This window comes from Papio anubis, chromosome 11, assembly GCF_008728515.1.
Source record: "Papio anubis isolate 15944 chromosome 11, Panubis1.0, whole genome shotgun sequence".
NCBI classification, from domain to species: Eukaryota; Metazoa; Chordata; class Mammalia; order Primates; family Cercopithecidae; genus Papio; species Papio anubis.
Window position 1 is genome coordinate 38425574 of NC_044986.1, and position 17872 is coordinate 38443445.

The 17872-nt window shown below is 42.2% G+C and overlaps 1 protein-coding gene and 1 pseudogene across 1 annotated transcript in view; one reads left to right on the top strand and one right to left on the bottom strand.

The window, feature by feature from the left end:
- PDLIM1 (PDZ and LIM domain 1) overlaps positions 1–778 on the top strand; it is a 54066-nt gene extending 53288 nt beyond the window's left edge. Inside the window, exon 7 of the mRNA XM_003904034.4 lies at positions 236–778. Within this exon, the coding sequence (XP_003904083.1) occupies positions 236–422 (187 nt within the window). The 3' untranslated portion in view covers positions 423–778. The remainder of the gene's footprint in view (positions 1–235) is intronic.
- A 3551-nt stretch (positions 779–4329) lies between these two features.
- LOC108587658 lies at positions 4330–7564 on the bottom strand (annotated as a pseudogene).
- Positions 7565–17872: the final 10308 nt, after the last annotated feature.

Sequence of the window (17872 nt, forward strand, 5' to 3'; positions counted from 1 at the left end):
CATGTAAAATGAGAAAAATCAGGGCTGCCCTGTTGAAGTAGGAGGGGTTTTTGGAAAAATGTCTCTGGACCCTGGGAAGGAGAAGCAAGTCCCTTATGATTGGAGGCCAGTTGGGAGGCCCTGGTTTCTGGGTGAAGCCCCAGGCCCCTGCTCAGGAAGGATGGTGCCACCTGCTCGGGTGCCACCTGCAGGTGCTTGTCACTGATGGAGTCCCTTCCCTGCCTTGCTTCTGTAGCGGTGTGTTTGTGAAGCTGCGGGACCATCACCGCCACCCTGAGTGTTACGTGTGCACTGACTGTGGCACCAACCTGAAACAGAAGGGCCATTTCTTTGTGGAGGATCAAATCTACTGTGAGAAGCATGCCCGGGAGCGAGTCACACCACCTGAGGGCTATGAAGTGGTCACCGTGTTCCCCAAGTGACCCAGCAGATCTGACCACTGTTCTCCAGCCGGCCTCTGCTGCAGCTTTTTCTCTCAGTGTTCTGGCCCTCTCCTCTCTTGAAAGTCTCTGCTTACTTTGGGTTTCCTTCTGCTTCTAAAACATTGAGTTCCCTCCCCGCCTTGGTTAATTGACTCACACCAGCTGTGCGATGCCTGCTTTTACAATGAAAGGAAAACTGTTTTGTTCACTGTCCCCTTGTCAGCAACACCATATCCCTTCCTCCCCTCTGTTCTTCTCTGCTGCATTTGGACATCAGCCAAATTTGAACCCAATCAAATATAATGTGTCTGACGTTGATTTTGTTTTTACTCAATAAATTTATAGACTCCAAAGCAGTGTGGTGTCTGTTATCTGATCATGTGTGGCGTTTCCTACTCAAGCCTGATGAGAGTTCTGAAGCCTGTCTTCTTGTTTTGGGTTTCTTACTTCTCAAATAATAGGTGGGAGCGTTAGCAGTTGGCTTGGAAACATTCCCTAGTAAGTCCCTCTTCAGTCTGGTTGCTCACATCACAGCTGCTCCCCTTTGTGAGGGGCAGCAACCTCAGGAAAGTGTCCAGCAGCAGCAGAGAGGCCAGGACATGGCCACTGTGTCCTCCTCACAGAGGAGACTGGGGACCCTGGCTGCTAAGAAAGAGTCCTGAGTCAAGATCTGAGGTCACCACAGTTCATCTCCTGGTGACTAATCCCTCATAGGGTCAGTTGAGCAAACAGTGGTGCCCCCATCCCTCCAGACACTGAGACTAAGTTATATGAGAGGCAGACAGGGTACTCCAGGCAACCCTCCTTCCTCCAAAGGAGCAACCGTCTATTCTTGAGCATGCCCACCACCCTCACTAATCGTTCGTGACCTTTAATTATGAATGCACTAACGTGGTACATACTCTAAGCATAAGAATTTTAATCAGTACGAGGATTTCATACCACAGACTCTGAAGCCAGAATGAACGATGGACAGTTTATGCACATGAGCCATTTTAGTGCCACAACAAGCAGAACTAAACTGTTCAGGCAGAAAATCATGTCATGTTAAAGCTCTCGATTTTTTTTTTTTTTTTTTGGCAGTTAATGAGTTCTTTCTTTAAACCCCATCTGTTTCTACGCTTGTAAAAGTCAAGGAGGCTTAAACTTTGCAATTCTTAGAAATCAACATAAAATGAAAAGTCTCTGAACCACAGCAGGTCTGACTCATTTACAAAGACATTAACAGTTATGATTTGGATTTTGATTGTATGGAATAGATGAGTTATAGATTCTTAGAACTTTCTCTAATCCCTCTCCTCAGATACTGTGCCAATCAAATGTCTGACATTTGTCAGTATTACTTCTTAGGTGTGGGTCTTTCATACAGATATCTTGGCTTCCAGGGGAGGCCAAACACTAACAATTTCAGGTGACCATTATTACTATTCAATATAGCCTGTATGAGGAGTTCATTTCCTGATTGAATAAATGAAATAGAATTGTCAGCATTACCACCCCTAAGTGCAAGCTGTGTGATGTGGCAAAGAAGCCCTTCCCTTTGGCCCCCAGTATTTGGCACATACAAATATTTACTGCTCTGCCAGGTGTGGTGGCCCACGCCTGTGATCCCAGCACTTTGGGAGGCTGAAGCGGGTGGATCACTTGAGGTCAGGAGTTTCAGACCAGCTTGGCCAACATGGTGAAACCCTGTCTCTACTAAAAATACAAAAGTTTGCTGGGCATATTGGTGTATGCCTGCAGTTCCAGCTACTCCGGAGGCTGAGGCAGGAGAATCACTTGAACCTGGGAAGTAGAGGTTGCAGTGAGCCGAGATTGCGTCACTGCACTCCAGCCTGGGCAACAGAGTGAGACTGTCTCAAAAAAAAAAAAAAAAACAAACATATATATATATATGTATATGTATATACAAAAAACTGTTGAGCGCAATTTGTGATTTGGCCTATTTTTTTGTGCTTCATGCCTACCATATTTATCTGATTGTTTCTCTTTCATGCTTCCTCTAAAAGGAAAGAAGATTGGAAGGAACAGTCTAACTCTGTAGCCATCTTTGATTACTAAGCTTTCAGAAAATTTCCTGAAAAGGAAAAAGTCAGCCAGAGTCATGCAGACTTTGGTCAAGCTGTTTTCCCTGACTTGGTATGCTCTTCCTGCACCTCTGGATTACTTAACGTTTAATAAAGTTCTGTTGTCTTTTGAGATTGAGCCACCCCCTCCTCCAGACAGGTTTCCTGACTGCCCAGCATGACTTGGATGCCACTCTCCTATGCTCCCATATCCAGGGGACACCTCCTTCTTGGCGTGCATCACACAAGACACTAATCACTCATCTCCTGAAAGGAAAGAAGCTTCCATGAGAGCTGATCCTTTGTCTTTTTCAGCTTTTTCTCCTTGGCACTTAGCTCAGTACCTCACAAGTGGCAGATAGTCCACAAGCTAGGTAAATCTGTAAATGGGTGATTGCTGCTTCATTGCTGTCAAATAGAAGTATGATGCAAGGCATGAATGTAATTTAAAATTCTCTAGTAGCAATGTGAAAAGAGAAAAGCAGGTAAAATTAATTGTAAAAATACTTTTTTTTTTTTTTTTTTTTGAGACGGAATCTAGCTCTGTTGCCCAGGCTGGAGTGCAGTGGCACAATCTTGGCTCACTGCAACCTCCACCTCCCGGGTTCAAGCCATTCTCCTACCTTAGTCTCCCAAGTAGCTGGGATTACAGGCACGCACCACTATGCCCAGCTAATTTTTGTATTTTTAGTAGAGAAGGGGTTTCACTGTGTTGGCCAGGCTGGTCTCGAACTCCTGACCTTGTGATCCACCCACCTTGGCCTCCCAAAGTGCTGGGATTACAAGTATGAGCCACCACGCCTGGCCAATAATACTCTTTGTTATTTTTTTGAGACAAGGTCTTGCTCTGTCATCCAGGCTGGAGTGCAGTGGCACAATCATGGCTTCCTTGACCTCCTGGTCTCAAGTGATCCTCCCACCTCGGTCTCCTGAGTAGTTGGGACTACAGGCACAAGCCACCATGCCTGTAGTTATACACATGCACAAAAAAATAGGCCACCATGTCTGTAGTTATGCACAAAAAAATAGGCCACCATGTCTGTAGTTATACACATGCACAAAAAAATAGGCCAAATCACAAATTGCTCTCAACAGTTATATATATATATATATTTTTTTTAATATATAAAATTTTTATTTATTTTGGATCCCTTCCATTTTGGAAATTATATAAAAAAATATAATTTTTATATTTTTAAATAGAGATGGGGTTTCGCTATGTTGCCCAGGATAATCTTGAGCTCCTGGGCTCAAGCGATTAGCCCACCTCAGCCTCCCAGAGTGCTGACATTACAAGTGTGAGCCACCATGCCCAGCCAATAATACATTTTATATAATGCTATATATCCAAAGTATTATCATTTCTTTCTTTCTTTTTTTTATAGTTTAAAGCATTTTAATAGCAAACTTACAGGAACAGCACAGAAGATAGACAACATTAAAAACATGTACTTGCATGTAGGACAACTCAGAAAAGTATAGTGAATGGATGGAATCTACTGTATGATAAAAATGCTACGAACACCATTTAGTTGCCGTCAATAAGAAATTTACCTGTTTTAACAAAATCTAAATGCTGGCATTGTCTAGAAAAATTTAACAGGTTTATTTATAATTATTATAAAGGTGAACCGCTGAAACTTGTTCACTGAAACATTTTAACTTGCATTAATGCTTTATGCCTCTGCATTTATATTAAAAATTCACACACAAATGAAAATGGAAAAACTGCCAATACCTGATTTCTGTCCCCTATTTTTCCACTCGCAGTTATATACTTAGGTACCTTTTGACCCCATGGAAAAAAATAACGTTCAGAACTACCAATAACAGGAAGAATTTTTTTTTTTTTTTGAGAATGAAATGTTTTCCATCATAGTGGATTCTTAAGCACGTTCTCCACGTATGCGGCGTGCTAGCTGGATGTCTTTTGGCATAATTGTTAACAGGTTTGGCATGGATAGCACACAGGTTGGTGTCTTCAAAAAGGCCAACCAGATAGGCCTCACTTGCCTCCTGCAAAGCACCGATAGTTGCGCTCTGGAAGCGCAGATCTGTTTTAAAGTCCTGAGCAATTTCTCGCACCAGACACTGGAAGGGAAGTTTGTGAATCATAAGTTCAGTGGACTTCTGATAACTTCTAATTTCACGGAGCGCCACAGTACCAGGCCTGTAACGATGAGGTTTCTTCACCCCTGCAGTAGAGGGCGCACTCTTACGAGCGGCTTTTGTTGCCAGTTGCTTCCTGGGTGCTTTACCAGCGGTCGATTTGCGGGCAGTCTGCTTTGTACCAGCCATGGTATAGATACCTCCTTACTTACCCCACTTCTCCTTCGGCTGGAGCTCGGCGAGTGAGAGGCGGTGCTGGCGTTGGAGAGCGACGGCGGCGTGGCGGCGGCTGCGAACACAATTGTATTATCATTTCAACATTTGTCACAAGCCACATTTCAAGTGCTCAGTAGACACATGGAGGGTAGTGGCTACTGTATTGAACAACACAACTTTAAACTCATCTTAAAGACATTTTAGATTTCTGCTTCCCTTCAAGGCTACCAGTTTTGATCTGGCCCAGAGCAGAAGAGTGATCTGCAGCAGGTGCAGGCTGTGGTAGAAGTGGCTCTGTGCTTGGTTCATATGATCTAGGAGATCCTATGATGTCAGGGTTTTCAAGATGGTGAACCAGTGGGAGAATAAAAACCCAAGCCCCTTGGGTTCTAGAACAAGACTGCCATCTGCAGTACAGAACTTTATGCTTTTCATAAAATAACTCCTGGCATTCTTCCATAGCTTGGAGAGAGACAAAGCCCCTGATCATGGGACATCAGGTGGCAGAACTGCTCATCATGATTTGGGTTCTCTCATTCTCATTAGGTCAGAAGGTCAGGCATCTCCAAGAGCAATCCCTCATGAGATGGAAGGACGACTTGAGCAGGGCTGAAGGAAATACGTGAACTGTAGGAGCACAGAAGCCTGGATCCTCATGCTGTCTACTGCTGTGCCCCTCCCTCAGCTCTTCCCCATGGCTGATAGGGGATCCCATATGAGCAGCAGATGGTGGAAGAGGAAGCCCACACTTGATTCATGGATGAGTTGGCTAGGCATGTGGGGGCATGCTGAAATGGTGGCTGCACTGCTGTACTTCTTGAGCTGGCCTTGTAAGAAGAAAAGAAGTCCTCCCACTGGGCAGAGCTTCCGGTAGTGTTCCTAATGATCTACTTTCTGTGGCAAGAGGAGTGGCTTCAGTATAAATGTGTCTGGACTTATGGACAGTGGTGAATGACGTGGTTGGCTGATCAGAGGGGAAAGATGAGAAGATCAGGACGAGGAGGTCTGGCGTAGAGGAATGTGGATGGACCTCTGTTAACCCTCATTAGAATAAACCATGGAAGAGACAGTAAGGGATCAGGTTGACGAAATGAATTAGCCAATGGACATGAGCCAGCCTGTTGTTGGCCACCCCTATGTTGGCATAATGGGTGCGTGGGTGGAGTAGCCATGATTGTCGGCGATAGAGGCTCTACGTGGTTGCAGTAAAGATGGGCTTCTATTTCAAGGCCAATCTAGCTATTGCTGCTGCCAAATGTTTAACCTTCCAGCAAGAATGACCAACTGAACAGTGCTATCTTTGAAGACACCAGTGAAGCCGCTTGGTGGCAAGCTGACTAGCTTGGATCCCTTCCATTTTGGAAAGTGCAATGATTTATGTATTTAGTCAGAAATAGACCCATATAGTATGTTGGGTTTGCCTTTGCTGTCCACAGGGCCTCAAACACAACACTTTCTGAGGACATAAAGACCTTTAGATCCACCAGCGCAGGATCCCACACGGCCTTGTGGGACCAAGGACCCATTTTACTGCAAAGGAGGCACAGCAGTGGGCACATGACCACGGAGTCCACTGGATCTATCACATTCTGCACCACCCAAAAATGGCCAACATAAAAGAGCGATCGTATGGCCTGTTGAAGACATAGTTGAAATGCCAATTTATATACGTGCCCTTGTGAGTGTAGAGCGCCATTTTCTAGAACGTAGGAGCACTCAATCGGTGAAATTTACTTGGTGCTGTGTCCTCAAGAGATAGACTGTATGAGTACAGGAGCAAGGGGGACAGCAAGAGCATTCCTGCTCAGGATAACTCCTTGTGACCCACTTGGGGAATCAGTACTCCCCACACGATTATCAATTATGAAAACAAAAACAATTAAAAAATTCTTTCAGCTTTTTTTTTTTTTTTTTTTTTTTTTAAGCAGGCAGGAAAGAGGGCACCTGAACATCTTATCTAAATTTTTTTCCGTGTAAACTTATATGAAAGAATTTGGAGTGGGACTTCATGGGTTCAAATCCTGGCTCCACTTCTTGATCACTGTATAACATGGATAAGTCATGTAATCTCTCTGAACCTTAGTTTACTCATCTGTAGACAGATTAGTAATAACAGGAGATTGACAGCTCAGGGAGAACTCAAAGCACAGGGTTGTCCCTGGTAAACACACAACTTTTGGCCAGGTATGGTGGCTCACGCCTGTAATCCCAGCACTTTGGGAGGCTGAGGCAGGCGGATCACCTGAGGTCTGGAGTTAGAGACCAGCCTGGCCAACATGGTGAAACCCTGTCTCTACTTAAAAAAACAAAAAACAAAAAAAACCCAAAACAAACAAAAAAAAGCCGGGCGTGGTGGCAGGCGCCTGTAATCAATCGTAGCTGAGGCAGGGGACTCGCTTGAACCCAGGAGGCAGAGGTTGCAGTGAGCCGATATTGCGCCATTACACTCCAGCCTGGGCGACAATAGCGAGACTCAGTCTCAAAAAAACAAAGAAAAAAAAGCACGCAACTTTTATATTTAGCCTTGATGAGTCCCGGAGGTACAATTTCTACCTGGTTAACTGGATACATCTCACCTCTTCCCCTGGTTTTGCCCCTTCCTCAGGCTCGCAGAAAGACGTCGTCCTCGCAGATGTTTTAAAAATACTATGCACCAGTCTGTAGGAGAGGGCGCAGGGGGTTGGCGAGGCAATCTCGGCCTGAGCGCCTCTGGCTTTCCTTTTGGAGGAAGCGCCCCCTCCACGAGCACACGCGCGCCTCTGAAGGGGACGGAGCTGCGCATGCGCGGCAGAGTCGCACTGCGTAGCCAGATTCAGGCGCGGCCACGCGTGAGTCCCCGAGGCTCCTTGCGGGCCGGCGTCCCAAGCCGAGGGTAGTGGCGACCTGCTTTCCAGAAAGGCCTCACAAGAGGCTCAGCTCTGCTCGCGAGCAGGAGGCGACGGCAGAGGAAACTTCAACTCGATAAAGTTCCCGGTCGCGGGAACATTTGCCTCCTCCTGCCACTCACCGCCTCTGCTCTGGTCCCTCCCTCCAGGAATCTTCATAGCGTCCTTTCGCCCTACCCTCTCTCATCCCGCGTCTTCCATATTTGCCCCAGCTTGGCTCAGGGCCACAGTTCTGCACTCTTCAGCGGGCGGCGCCACCTGCAGTTGTTTCTACGCGGGAAATAGGGCAGCCGCATCCCCGCTCTGCCGAGTGCCCAAGGATGGTAAGCCGGGGAGGGCAAGCAGCTTCTTTTCAGGGATTCTGATCTCACTGTACGAAGCGGAAAGAACTTTGAGGGTCAAAAGCCTCAACTGAGGGCCTAGTTTGGTTACGGGAACTTAAGATAAATGAATTAACCAGGGGAACTCCGTCCCCATTTTCTCCTCCTACTCAGTCTTTAAAATCCAGAGAAGGCGGGGGTGGGGTGGGGGGGATGACCCGTTTTGACTGTTTGGAGTGGTGCAAACTCTTTTGTGACGCCTGCTGTGAGAGCTGCGAGAGGGTCTTGGGAATCGACGCCTCTCAACCACCCATACACTCAATCCCAAGGGTGAGAGAAAATGCCTAACTTCCCACGTGCAGCGGTGTTGGGCAAAGGAGGCATTCTTAAATTGGAAACAACCTCAGTCACCATTAACGTTAAGAATGGATAAATTCTGCGTGTATTCATATAATGGAATTCTGTATAGCAGTGAAAAAGAATGGACTGTTGATCCATACAACAACATAAATGAATTGTCCAGGCATTATTTTGTGAGAAGACGGACACAAAAGAGTGCAAACTGTATGATTCCATTATATGAAGTTCGGGAACAGGCAAATTTGACCTGCACTTTAGAAGTCAGAATAATGGCTACTTATGGGGGAGGGGCTCAAAGTAAAAATTGATAGCAGTTAGAGGCAGAGGCAAGCACTTCGTTCACTGCTGCTGCAACAAGGAGTGGTCAAGGGAGAGAGACTTAATGAGCAAAATTTAGTTGGGATTGTTTAATTGGGTCAAGGATCAGAGTGGAATAGTGGTGAGAAAGCACCTTTTTTGACTCACGTCCCAGGAGCAGTGGCATGTAATAGCAATGAGCCCATAAAGCCTAGATCTTGATTTCTATTTCTCAATATTCCTGTGATTTTTGTGGTCAGCAAGCTCTGAATCAGGATGATCCATGGTATCTACTTGCCACCATCTGCCCTTGGAATTTATTGCTCCTTAGAATTTAGTCTTCTTTTCTCAACCTCTGAAACTGTCTTTAGGCATAGAAATTCAGTCCAAAGTTCATGAAAGAAGTATAGCTTGCACAGAGGTATGAGGACATGAATGAGAGCCCAGGAGGCAAAAAGTATCCTATATCTTGATCTAGATGGTTACAGGGGTGTGTATGTGTGTAGACATCCATTGAGCTATTCATGTAAGATCTGTGTGCTTATTGGTCATGATAAACTAATTTAAAAAGTGAATTTTTATATTTAATTGCCCAGAAAAATATTTCTATTACATCGTTGAGTGAAAAAGGCAAGTTATGCTAGAGCATTTCTCCCTGAACTCACTTCTACCAAGAAAAAAAAAAAAAGTTACATATAAGAAGAAAGAAGATTAGAAGAATATACTCCAAAATATGAGATTGTGGATGAGGTTTTTTTTTTTTTTTTTTTTTTTTTGGTTGTTTGCATTTTCTACACTTTAGAGATATTCCTATGTATTGGAAGCAGTCCAGAGTCTTATCCAGACTCCCACAGCCCCAGGCTCAATAGCAATAACCACAGCATTCACAATCTCTGACCCAATGCATTGGCAACATCATCAGCTCTACCAGACAACCAGAAGTAGCCGTCTTCATGCATGATCCCTCTGTCACCTGTGAGGTAAAAGCATGTGGCCTCTTGCTGAAGCATATTCCTCCAAGCTCACCTGATAGAATGAAAAATCCAGAAATCTACATTTACTTCCCTTTCACAATCATTTAGTGATATGAATTGAGCACTCTGGCTAGCGCCAGGGGAGACTGAGAAAAATAAGTAAGGATCCCCACTCTCCAGGGGATCCCACATAGAAAACTTAACGCACACGGAGAACTTTCCTTGGTCATTTCTTTTAACTTCTACTTTTTTTTTTTTTTTTTGTCTCAGCTAGAAACAGGTGTAATGATGGCACTTCACTCAGAAGTTTGTCCTGAGGCTTAAATGAGGCAACGTGGACACAGCATTTTAGCACAGGGCCAGGTACACTATGTGTAAGGGTTGTTGGCTGCTATTTTCTCTGGCTTATCATCCATCAGATGCAGTCACTGCTCCCTGTCTTTGAATTGTGCCTTTAATTTTCGTACTGCCCATGACCAAAATTCCATCAGAAAAAGGTGATTTTAGCTTAAGGTTCTTACACCAGAAACACAATGAGAGTGATTGTGAAAATGTCCCTTTGCATGAGACTGGCCCATTTTGCAGGATCATTCTGTGGAGTGTTCACAGATAATTTTTTTTTTTTCTTTTTATTGAGACAGAGTCTGACTCTGTCACGCAAGTTGGAGTGCAGTGGCATGATCTCGGCTCACTGCCAACATCTGCCGCCCAGGTTCAAGCGATTCTTGTGTCTCAGCCTCCCAAGTAGCTGGGATAACAGGTGCCGACCACCACGCCTGGCTAATTTTTTTTTTGTATTTTTAGTAGAGATGGGATTTCGCCATGTTGGCCAGGCTGCTCTCAAACTCCTGACCCCAGGTGATCCGCCTGCCTTGGCCTCCCGAAGTGCTGGGATTACAGGCATGAGCCACTGCGCCTGACCAGATTCTAACAGCATCTGACTCATTGCTGTAGAGACCATGTCACCAATTTGTTCAGATTCTTAGATCTAATGGACAACCTGCTTATTAGAGTTATAATAAACTTTAGTGAAATGCTGTGTAAGCAGCTCATTCTCAAACAGCACAATAATCCCAGTAGGTACATGAGATATCTGGGTCTCTTCTTTGGAATCTGTCTTATGGGTGAGAATATGATTTTAAAGTCTCACTGTATTGAAGTTGTCTTATCAAAGTTTGAACATATTAAGCTTTCTCACAGAAATTCATAATATTAAAATATTTAAACTGTTTTACCTAGGCTTTAACTCAAAAACCCCACAAGAAATACTCAAAAAGGGTTTAAAGAGTTAACAAGAATACTCATTGAAGAAGTATTTACAATATAAAACATTGGAAGTAACCAAAATTTGTAACAATAGTAGATATGTTAAATAGGTCATGATCATTCTCCTTGATAGGATTCTATAAAATTATTAACAGTGTTTTCATATAAGGGCTGGGTGCATTGGCTGTCAGCACTTTGGGAGGCCAAGGCAAGTGGATCACTTGAAGTCAGGAGTTCCAGACCAGCCTGGCCAACATGGTAAAACCTGGTCTTTACTTAAAATACAAAAACGAGCTGGGCATGGTGGTGACAGCTGGTAATCCCAGCTACTCATGAGGCTGAGGCAGTAGAATTGCTTGAACCCGGGAGGTGGAGGTTGCAGTGAGCCAAGATTGTGTCACTGCACTCCAGACTAGGTGACTGAGTGAGGCCCTGTCTCAAAAAAAAAAAAAAACAGTTGTCATATAAGATTTCAGTGATATCTGAAAATCATAAGTAAAAAAACAGGCTTCACAAAAGCTGATAGAGTACAATCCCACTTTTATACAACAATACACATCCATTCTGGCTAACACAGTGAAACCCCGTTTCTACTAAAAATACAAAAGAATTAGCCGGGCGTGGTGGCGGGCGCCTGTAGTTCCAGCTATTCCGGAGGCTGAGGTGGGAGAATGGCGTGAACCCGGGAGGCGGAGCTTGCAGTGAGCCGAGATCGCGCCACTGCCCTCCAGCCTGGGCGACAGAGCAAGACTCCTTCTCAAAACAAACAAAAACAAATAATCAGAAACATATAAATAGAAAAAGAATGAAGGATATATACACATCACATGTTAATAGTGGCTAAGAATGGTGGCATTATGAGTTAATACGCTTTTCTTTGGTCTTTTCTATATTTTTGAAAGTTGTCTATATTGAACACGAGTTTTATTATCAGGAAAGGCTAAATAAATATTTTAAAATTAATTAAAGCCCCCCTTTATAGATAAAATGGACTGCTCATCTTTATGAATAATGCCACCTAATTAATGTATAAGAAATAGCTGTTTGAAAATCACCATTCTGCACCCCCCATTTTATTTATTTGTTTTTGAGACAGGGTATTGCTCTGTTGCCCAGGCTGTAGCACAGTTGTGCCATCACACCCAGCTCATTACACCCTTGACGTCCTTTGCTCAGTTTATCCTCCCACCTCACCTCCTGAGTAGCTGGGACTATAGGTGCACACCACCATGCCTGGATAATTTTTGTATATTTTTTTGTAGAGATGGCGTTTTGCCATGTTGCCCAGGCTAGTCTTGAACCCCTGGGCTCAAGTGATTGGTCCATCTTGGCTTCCCAAAGTGCTGAGATTACAGGCATGAGCCACTGTGCCCAGCCACTCTCTATTTTAATAATTGTTTCCGAAAAGAAAAGAATCATCTATGGATGCTAAAATGATTGGGTGAAAGTTAATTGGAGAATAGGATATTTACAGAGTCTCAAATTGTTACACAACAGATTATTACTAATTACAAAGAGGAAAATGTACCTTTATAATGGAGAGAAGTGGCACTCACCTCCTTAATCAAAAGATCAAAATTATCAGCACCCAAAATGAGACAACCTAATGTTTCTCCTCTATAAGCAAATAAAAAATATACATAATCTGCATAATATTCTTGAGAAAGATGTTTATCCTGGATCTCGTTATAAGGAAACAAAATAGGTAAGCCTAGAAAGTGGGGCATTTTTTAACACAACAGTCCTCTGCTCTTCAAAATGTCCACGTCATGAAAAACGTGGTGGTGGGACAGTTACAGATAAAAACAACTAAAGAGATACGAGAACCAAATAAATGCATGAACCTTGATTGAATTCTGGATTTACAAAAGCTGTAGAACACATTTGAGTACAATTGAGAAAGACTAAGTATTGGCTAGATATTAAATAGTATTAAAGAATTATTTTTAATTTTCATAGATTTGATGGTGGTGTTGTTTAAGAAGAAAGTCCTTATTCTTAGGAGAATGCTGCTGAAATATTTAAGGACAAAGTGTCATAATGTCTGCACTTACTCCCAAATGCCTCATCAGAAATGTACAAATATAAAGTAAATGAGGCAAAATCTTAATAAGAAGTGAATATAGGTGAGAGAGGTACAGGTAGGTGTTCATTATGCTACTATTTAACATTTTTGGAGACCCAAAAATTTGCAAAATTAAAAGTTGGGACAAAAGTATTTGGCAAATCATAAAGTACTCAACAGTAATGGCACTATGATTAGTAGCAACAATGAAAGTATTTGGGAAAAAAGAAAATTTTCTTACCGTGCGTGGACAGTACAGAGAAGCAGATTGGTTTAGTTTTATGCGAATTGCAATATTTCCTTCTTCCCCTGGAGGCAGGATATTTGAGTTTTCATCCACAATTTGAAATTAGATAATCACTAAAGGAATTTTCCTTACAAACCATTTGTGCTCTTCCTAAAACACCACAAGATCTAAACTTAAGCTTTTCTACCCCCATTTAAGATGCCAGGAAAGTGCTTGGTTGGCATACCTAGATACTGGGCAACCTAAGAGGCAGTGTGGTTCAGTCATCAGTGTGAGGGTGCCAGAGCTGGAAATATTTGGGTTTGCGTGTCCACTCTTTGACACCTTCTGACTCTGAGAACCTTGAATACTTCTCTGAACCTCAGTTTCCTTATCTAGAAAATCAGAGATTTAAAAATGCACCTATTACACAGCTTTATTATAAGGATGAAATAAGATGATACAGGTAAGGGCTCCATTGCCTGGTTAGTACAAAGTTTTAAGAAAGCCAGCATCTCAGAAAGGCCTTTCAAACAAGGAACTTAATTACCTATCTTATGTATAAGAAAAGAAATATAAAGAACATGAAAATTTAAAAACAGATTTTGTAACAGTCTAGGAGGTGGTGTTATTTTTTCCTATTAAGAATTAGAGGGTAGGTTAGGAATAAATAAAATACAGTTTGAAAATAATGAGTTATTGGCCGGGTGCAGTGGCTCACGCCTCTAATCCCAGCACTTTGGCAGGCCAAGGTGGGCAGATCACCTGAGGTCAGAAGTTCGAGACCAGCCTGACCAACATGGAGAAACCCCATCTCTACTAAAAATACAAAATTAGCTGGGCATGGTCGCGCATACCTATAATCCCAGCTACTCGGGAGGCTGAGGCAGGAGAATTGCTTGAACCCGGGAGGCCGAGATTGTGCCATTGCACTCCAGCCTGGGCAACAAGAGCAAAACTCTGTTTCAAAAAAAAAAGAAAGAAAATAATGAATTATTTCAGCCGAGTAGCCTCTTTATTGACCTGAAATGGAAGGCATGACTATGAAATAATGTGACAGGAGTTAAAAAGTACACTGAGATGCTAGCTCAATTTTGAGGGCTACAACCTTCTAAGTTTTCACCTTGAAAAGCAATATTCATACTCATTTTGAATTTATCCTTGCTGAATACTTTGAAACTTTTCTGTAGAAACTACCAGCCCTGAGGGTCAGAGGGTTTTCAGGGATAGTACATCTTTATACTTTGATGATGAACTTTAGACTTTAGGGGAAAAAAGTGGCATTTAGTACTAAGTCTAGTAAATTAGATGAATTATCTAGAGAATACATTTTTAAATGAGATTTAAAAAATTTTATTTTCAATGAAATTGTTCTATTTTAGTTTTTGATTGTTTATTGATACTATATAGAAATACTATTAAAATAATTTTTTGTATATTAAACTTATTTCCTGCAACTTTGATGACCTCAATTATTAGCTCTAATAGTGTGTGTGTATTCCTTAGGATTTTCTGTATACACGGTCATGTCATGTTGAATAGATATAGTTTTACTTCTTCCTTTCCAATTGGGATGCTATTTCTTTTTCTTGCCTAATTGCTTTGGATAGAACCTCTATGTTGAATAGAAGTGGGAAGAGTGAATATTCTTGTAAGTCTTGATCTTAGTGGGAGCACTTTCAGTTTTTTACTGTTGAGTCTGACGTGAGCTGTGGGGTTTCTGTATGCCCTTTGTCAGGTTGAGAAAGTTCCCTTTCATTGCTAGTTTGTTGAGGGTTGTTACCATAAATAGGTGTTGGTGTTAGATTTTGTCAGTGATTTTTCTGTGTCTGTTGAGATGATCATGTGATTTGTGTACTTTGTTTTACAGTATATTAATTGATTTTTATAGTTTGAACCAACTTTGTATTTCTGGAATAGTCCCATTTGGTTATGGTATATAATCCATTTATATGTTCCTTGTTAGGTTGGCTGGTATTTTGTTGAGTTTTTTGGCACCTATAGTCATAAGAAATATTAATTTATGGTTTTCTTTTCTTGTGATGTCTTTGGTTTTGGTATCAGGATGATCCTGGCTCATACTATGACCCCATTTTGAGTCACAGCCTCCAAAATCCTGGTGTTACATGTTTTTGGGGAGTTTGTGAAAGATTAATGTTAATGCTTCCTTAAATGTTGGATAGAATTCACCACAAAACCATTTGGGCCTGGCTTTTTCTTTGTGGGAAGTGTGTGTGTGTATGTGTGTGTGTGTGTGTATGTGTGTTTTGGATGGGGAGTGTAAGGAATGAAGTTATGATACTTCATTTTGACAAATTAAAAAATATCTCTTTCATCTTCCCCCTTTGTGTGGGTCCTCTTCTCCTTTCTCACCTGAATTTAAGAGAAAAACCTCTAGTGAGGTACAGTTGACATGCAGAAAGCTATACATATTTAATGTGTACAACTTGATGAGTTTGAAGATAAGTAAACAACCATGGAACTGTCACCACAATCTGTGCCGTAAACCTATTCATCATCTTCAAAAGTTTCCTCCCACCCTCTGACTTATTATTATTTTGGTAATAAGAACACTTAACATAAGATATCTCCTTAGCAAGATTTTAAGTATGTAATACAGTGTTGTTAACTGTTGGCATTATGCTATACAGTAGATCTCTAGCAGTTACTGTCTGTGTAGCTGAAATTTTGTACCCGTTGGTGAATACCTTCCTGTTTTCTCCTCTCCACCAGGTCCTGGCAACCGCCAATTCACTTTCCGGATCTATAAGTTAGACTTTTTTTTTTTTTTTTTTTTGAGACAGATCTTGCTCTGTCGCCCAGGATGGAGTGCAGTGGTGCGATCTCTGCTCGCTACAACCTGCGCCTCCCGCGTTCAAGCGATTCTCCTGCCTCAGCCTCCTGAGTAGCTTGGATTACAGTTGTGTGCCACCATGCCTGGCTAATTTTTGTATTTTTAGTAGAGATGGGGTTTTGCCATGTTGGCCAGGCTGGTCTCGAACTCCTGGCCTCAAGTGATCTACCTGCCTTGGCCTCCCAAAGTGCTGGGATTACAGGCATGGGCCACCTTGCCCAGCCAAGATTTTTTCTTAATTTCCTTTTTGATAATTTATTGTAGTGTATAGAACCACAACTGATTTTTGTGTATTGATCTTGTATCCTGAAACTTTGTTAAATTTGTTTATCTTAATTTTTTTGGTTAATCTTTAGAATTTTCTACGTATCATGTGAAGAAATAAAATTTTCTGCACATCTATAAGATCATGTAATGTGCAAACAGAGATAATCTTCTTCCTTTCTGATTTGAATACTTTTTTTTCCTTTTCTTTTCTACTTACTCTGGCTAGGAATTATAATACTATGCTGGATAGAAGTGGTGAGAATGTGCATCATTTCCTTGTTCCAGATATGAGAGAAAAAGCTTTCAGTTTTTGACCATTGAGTATGATGTTAACTGTGTGTTTTTTATAGATAGCCTTTATTGTGTCGAGGTAAATTCCTTCTCTACCCAATTTTTTGAGAATTTTTATCATCAAAGGGTGTTGAATCTTGTGGAATGCTTTTGCTGTGTCTTTTGTGATTATCATGTCATCTCTGTCCCTCATTCTGGTAGAATGCATCTGTGAAGGCATTTGGTGCTGGGCCTTTTTTTGTTGGAAGGCTTTTGATTACTAAATTAATCTCCTTATTAGTTATTGGAGTGTTGAGACTTTTTAATTTTTTATGATTCAATCCTGGTAGGTTGTATGTTTTTAGGACTTTATCCATTTTTTCTAAGTTGTCCATTTTGTTGATACATATATATTTTTTCCTTCCTTTTTTTTGAGACGGCGTTTTGCCCGTCACCCAGGCTGGAGAGCAGTGGCATGATCTTGGCTCCCTGCAACCCCCGCCTGCCGAGTTCAAGCGATGCTCCTGCCTCAGCCTCCTGAATAGCTGAGATCAAAGGCACCTGCCGTCATGCCTGGCTAATTTTTGTATTTTTGTAGAGATGGGGTTTCACCATGTTGGCCAGGATGGTCTTGAACTCTTGACTTCAAGTGATCCACCGGCCTCGGCCTCCGAAAGTGCTGGGATTACAGGCATACGCCACCACACCTGGCTTTGTTGACATACAATTATTCGTAGGGATTCTATAGGGATTCTTCACATTTCTGTGGCATGAGTTGGAGTGTCTCCTCTTTCACTTCTGATTTTCTTTCTTTTTTTTTTTTTTGAGACTGAGTGTCACTCTGTTGCCCAGGCTGGAGTGCAGTGGCGAGATCTTGGCTCACTTGCAAGCTCTGCCTCCCAGGTTCAGGCCATTCTCCTGCCTCAGCCTCCTGAGTACAGGCGCCCGCCACGACGCCCGGCTAATTTTTTTTGTATTTTTAGTAGAGTCGGGGTTTCACCGTGTTAGCCAGGAAGGTCTCGATCTCCTGACCTTGTGATCCGCCCACCTCGGCCTCCCAAAGTGTTGGGATTACAGGCGTGAGCCACCAGATTTTATTTCTTTGTGTATTTTTCTTATTTGTTTTTCTTAGTTATAAGGTTTGTTGATTTTGTGGGAAGATTTTTTTTCTAAGAAAATCCTAAGAAACATTTTATTTTTTTATTTCATTTTTGTTTAGTAAGCAAGGAACATTTTAATTTTTTCTTTTCTTATTTTTTGAGAGGAAAATTACAT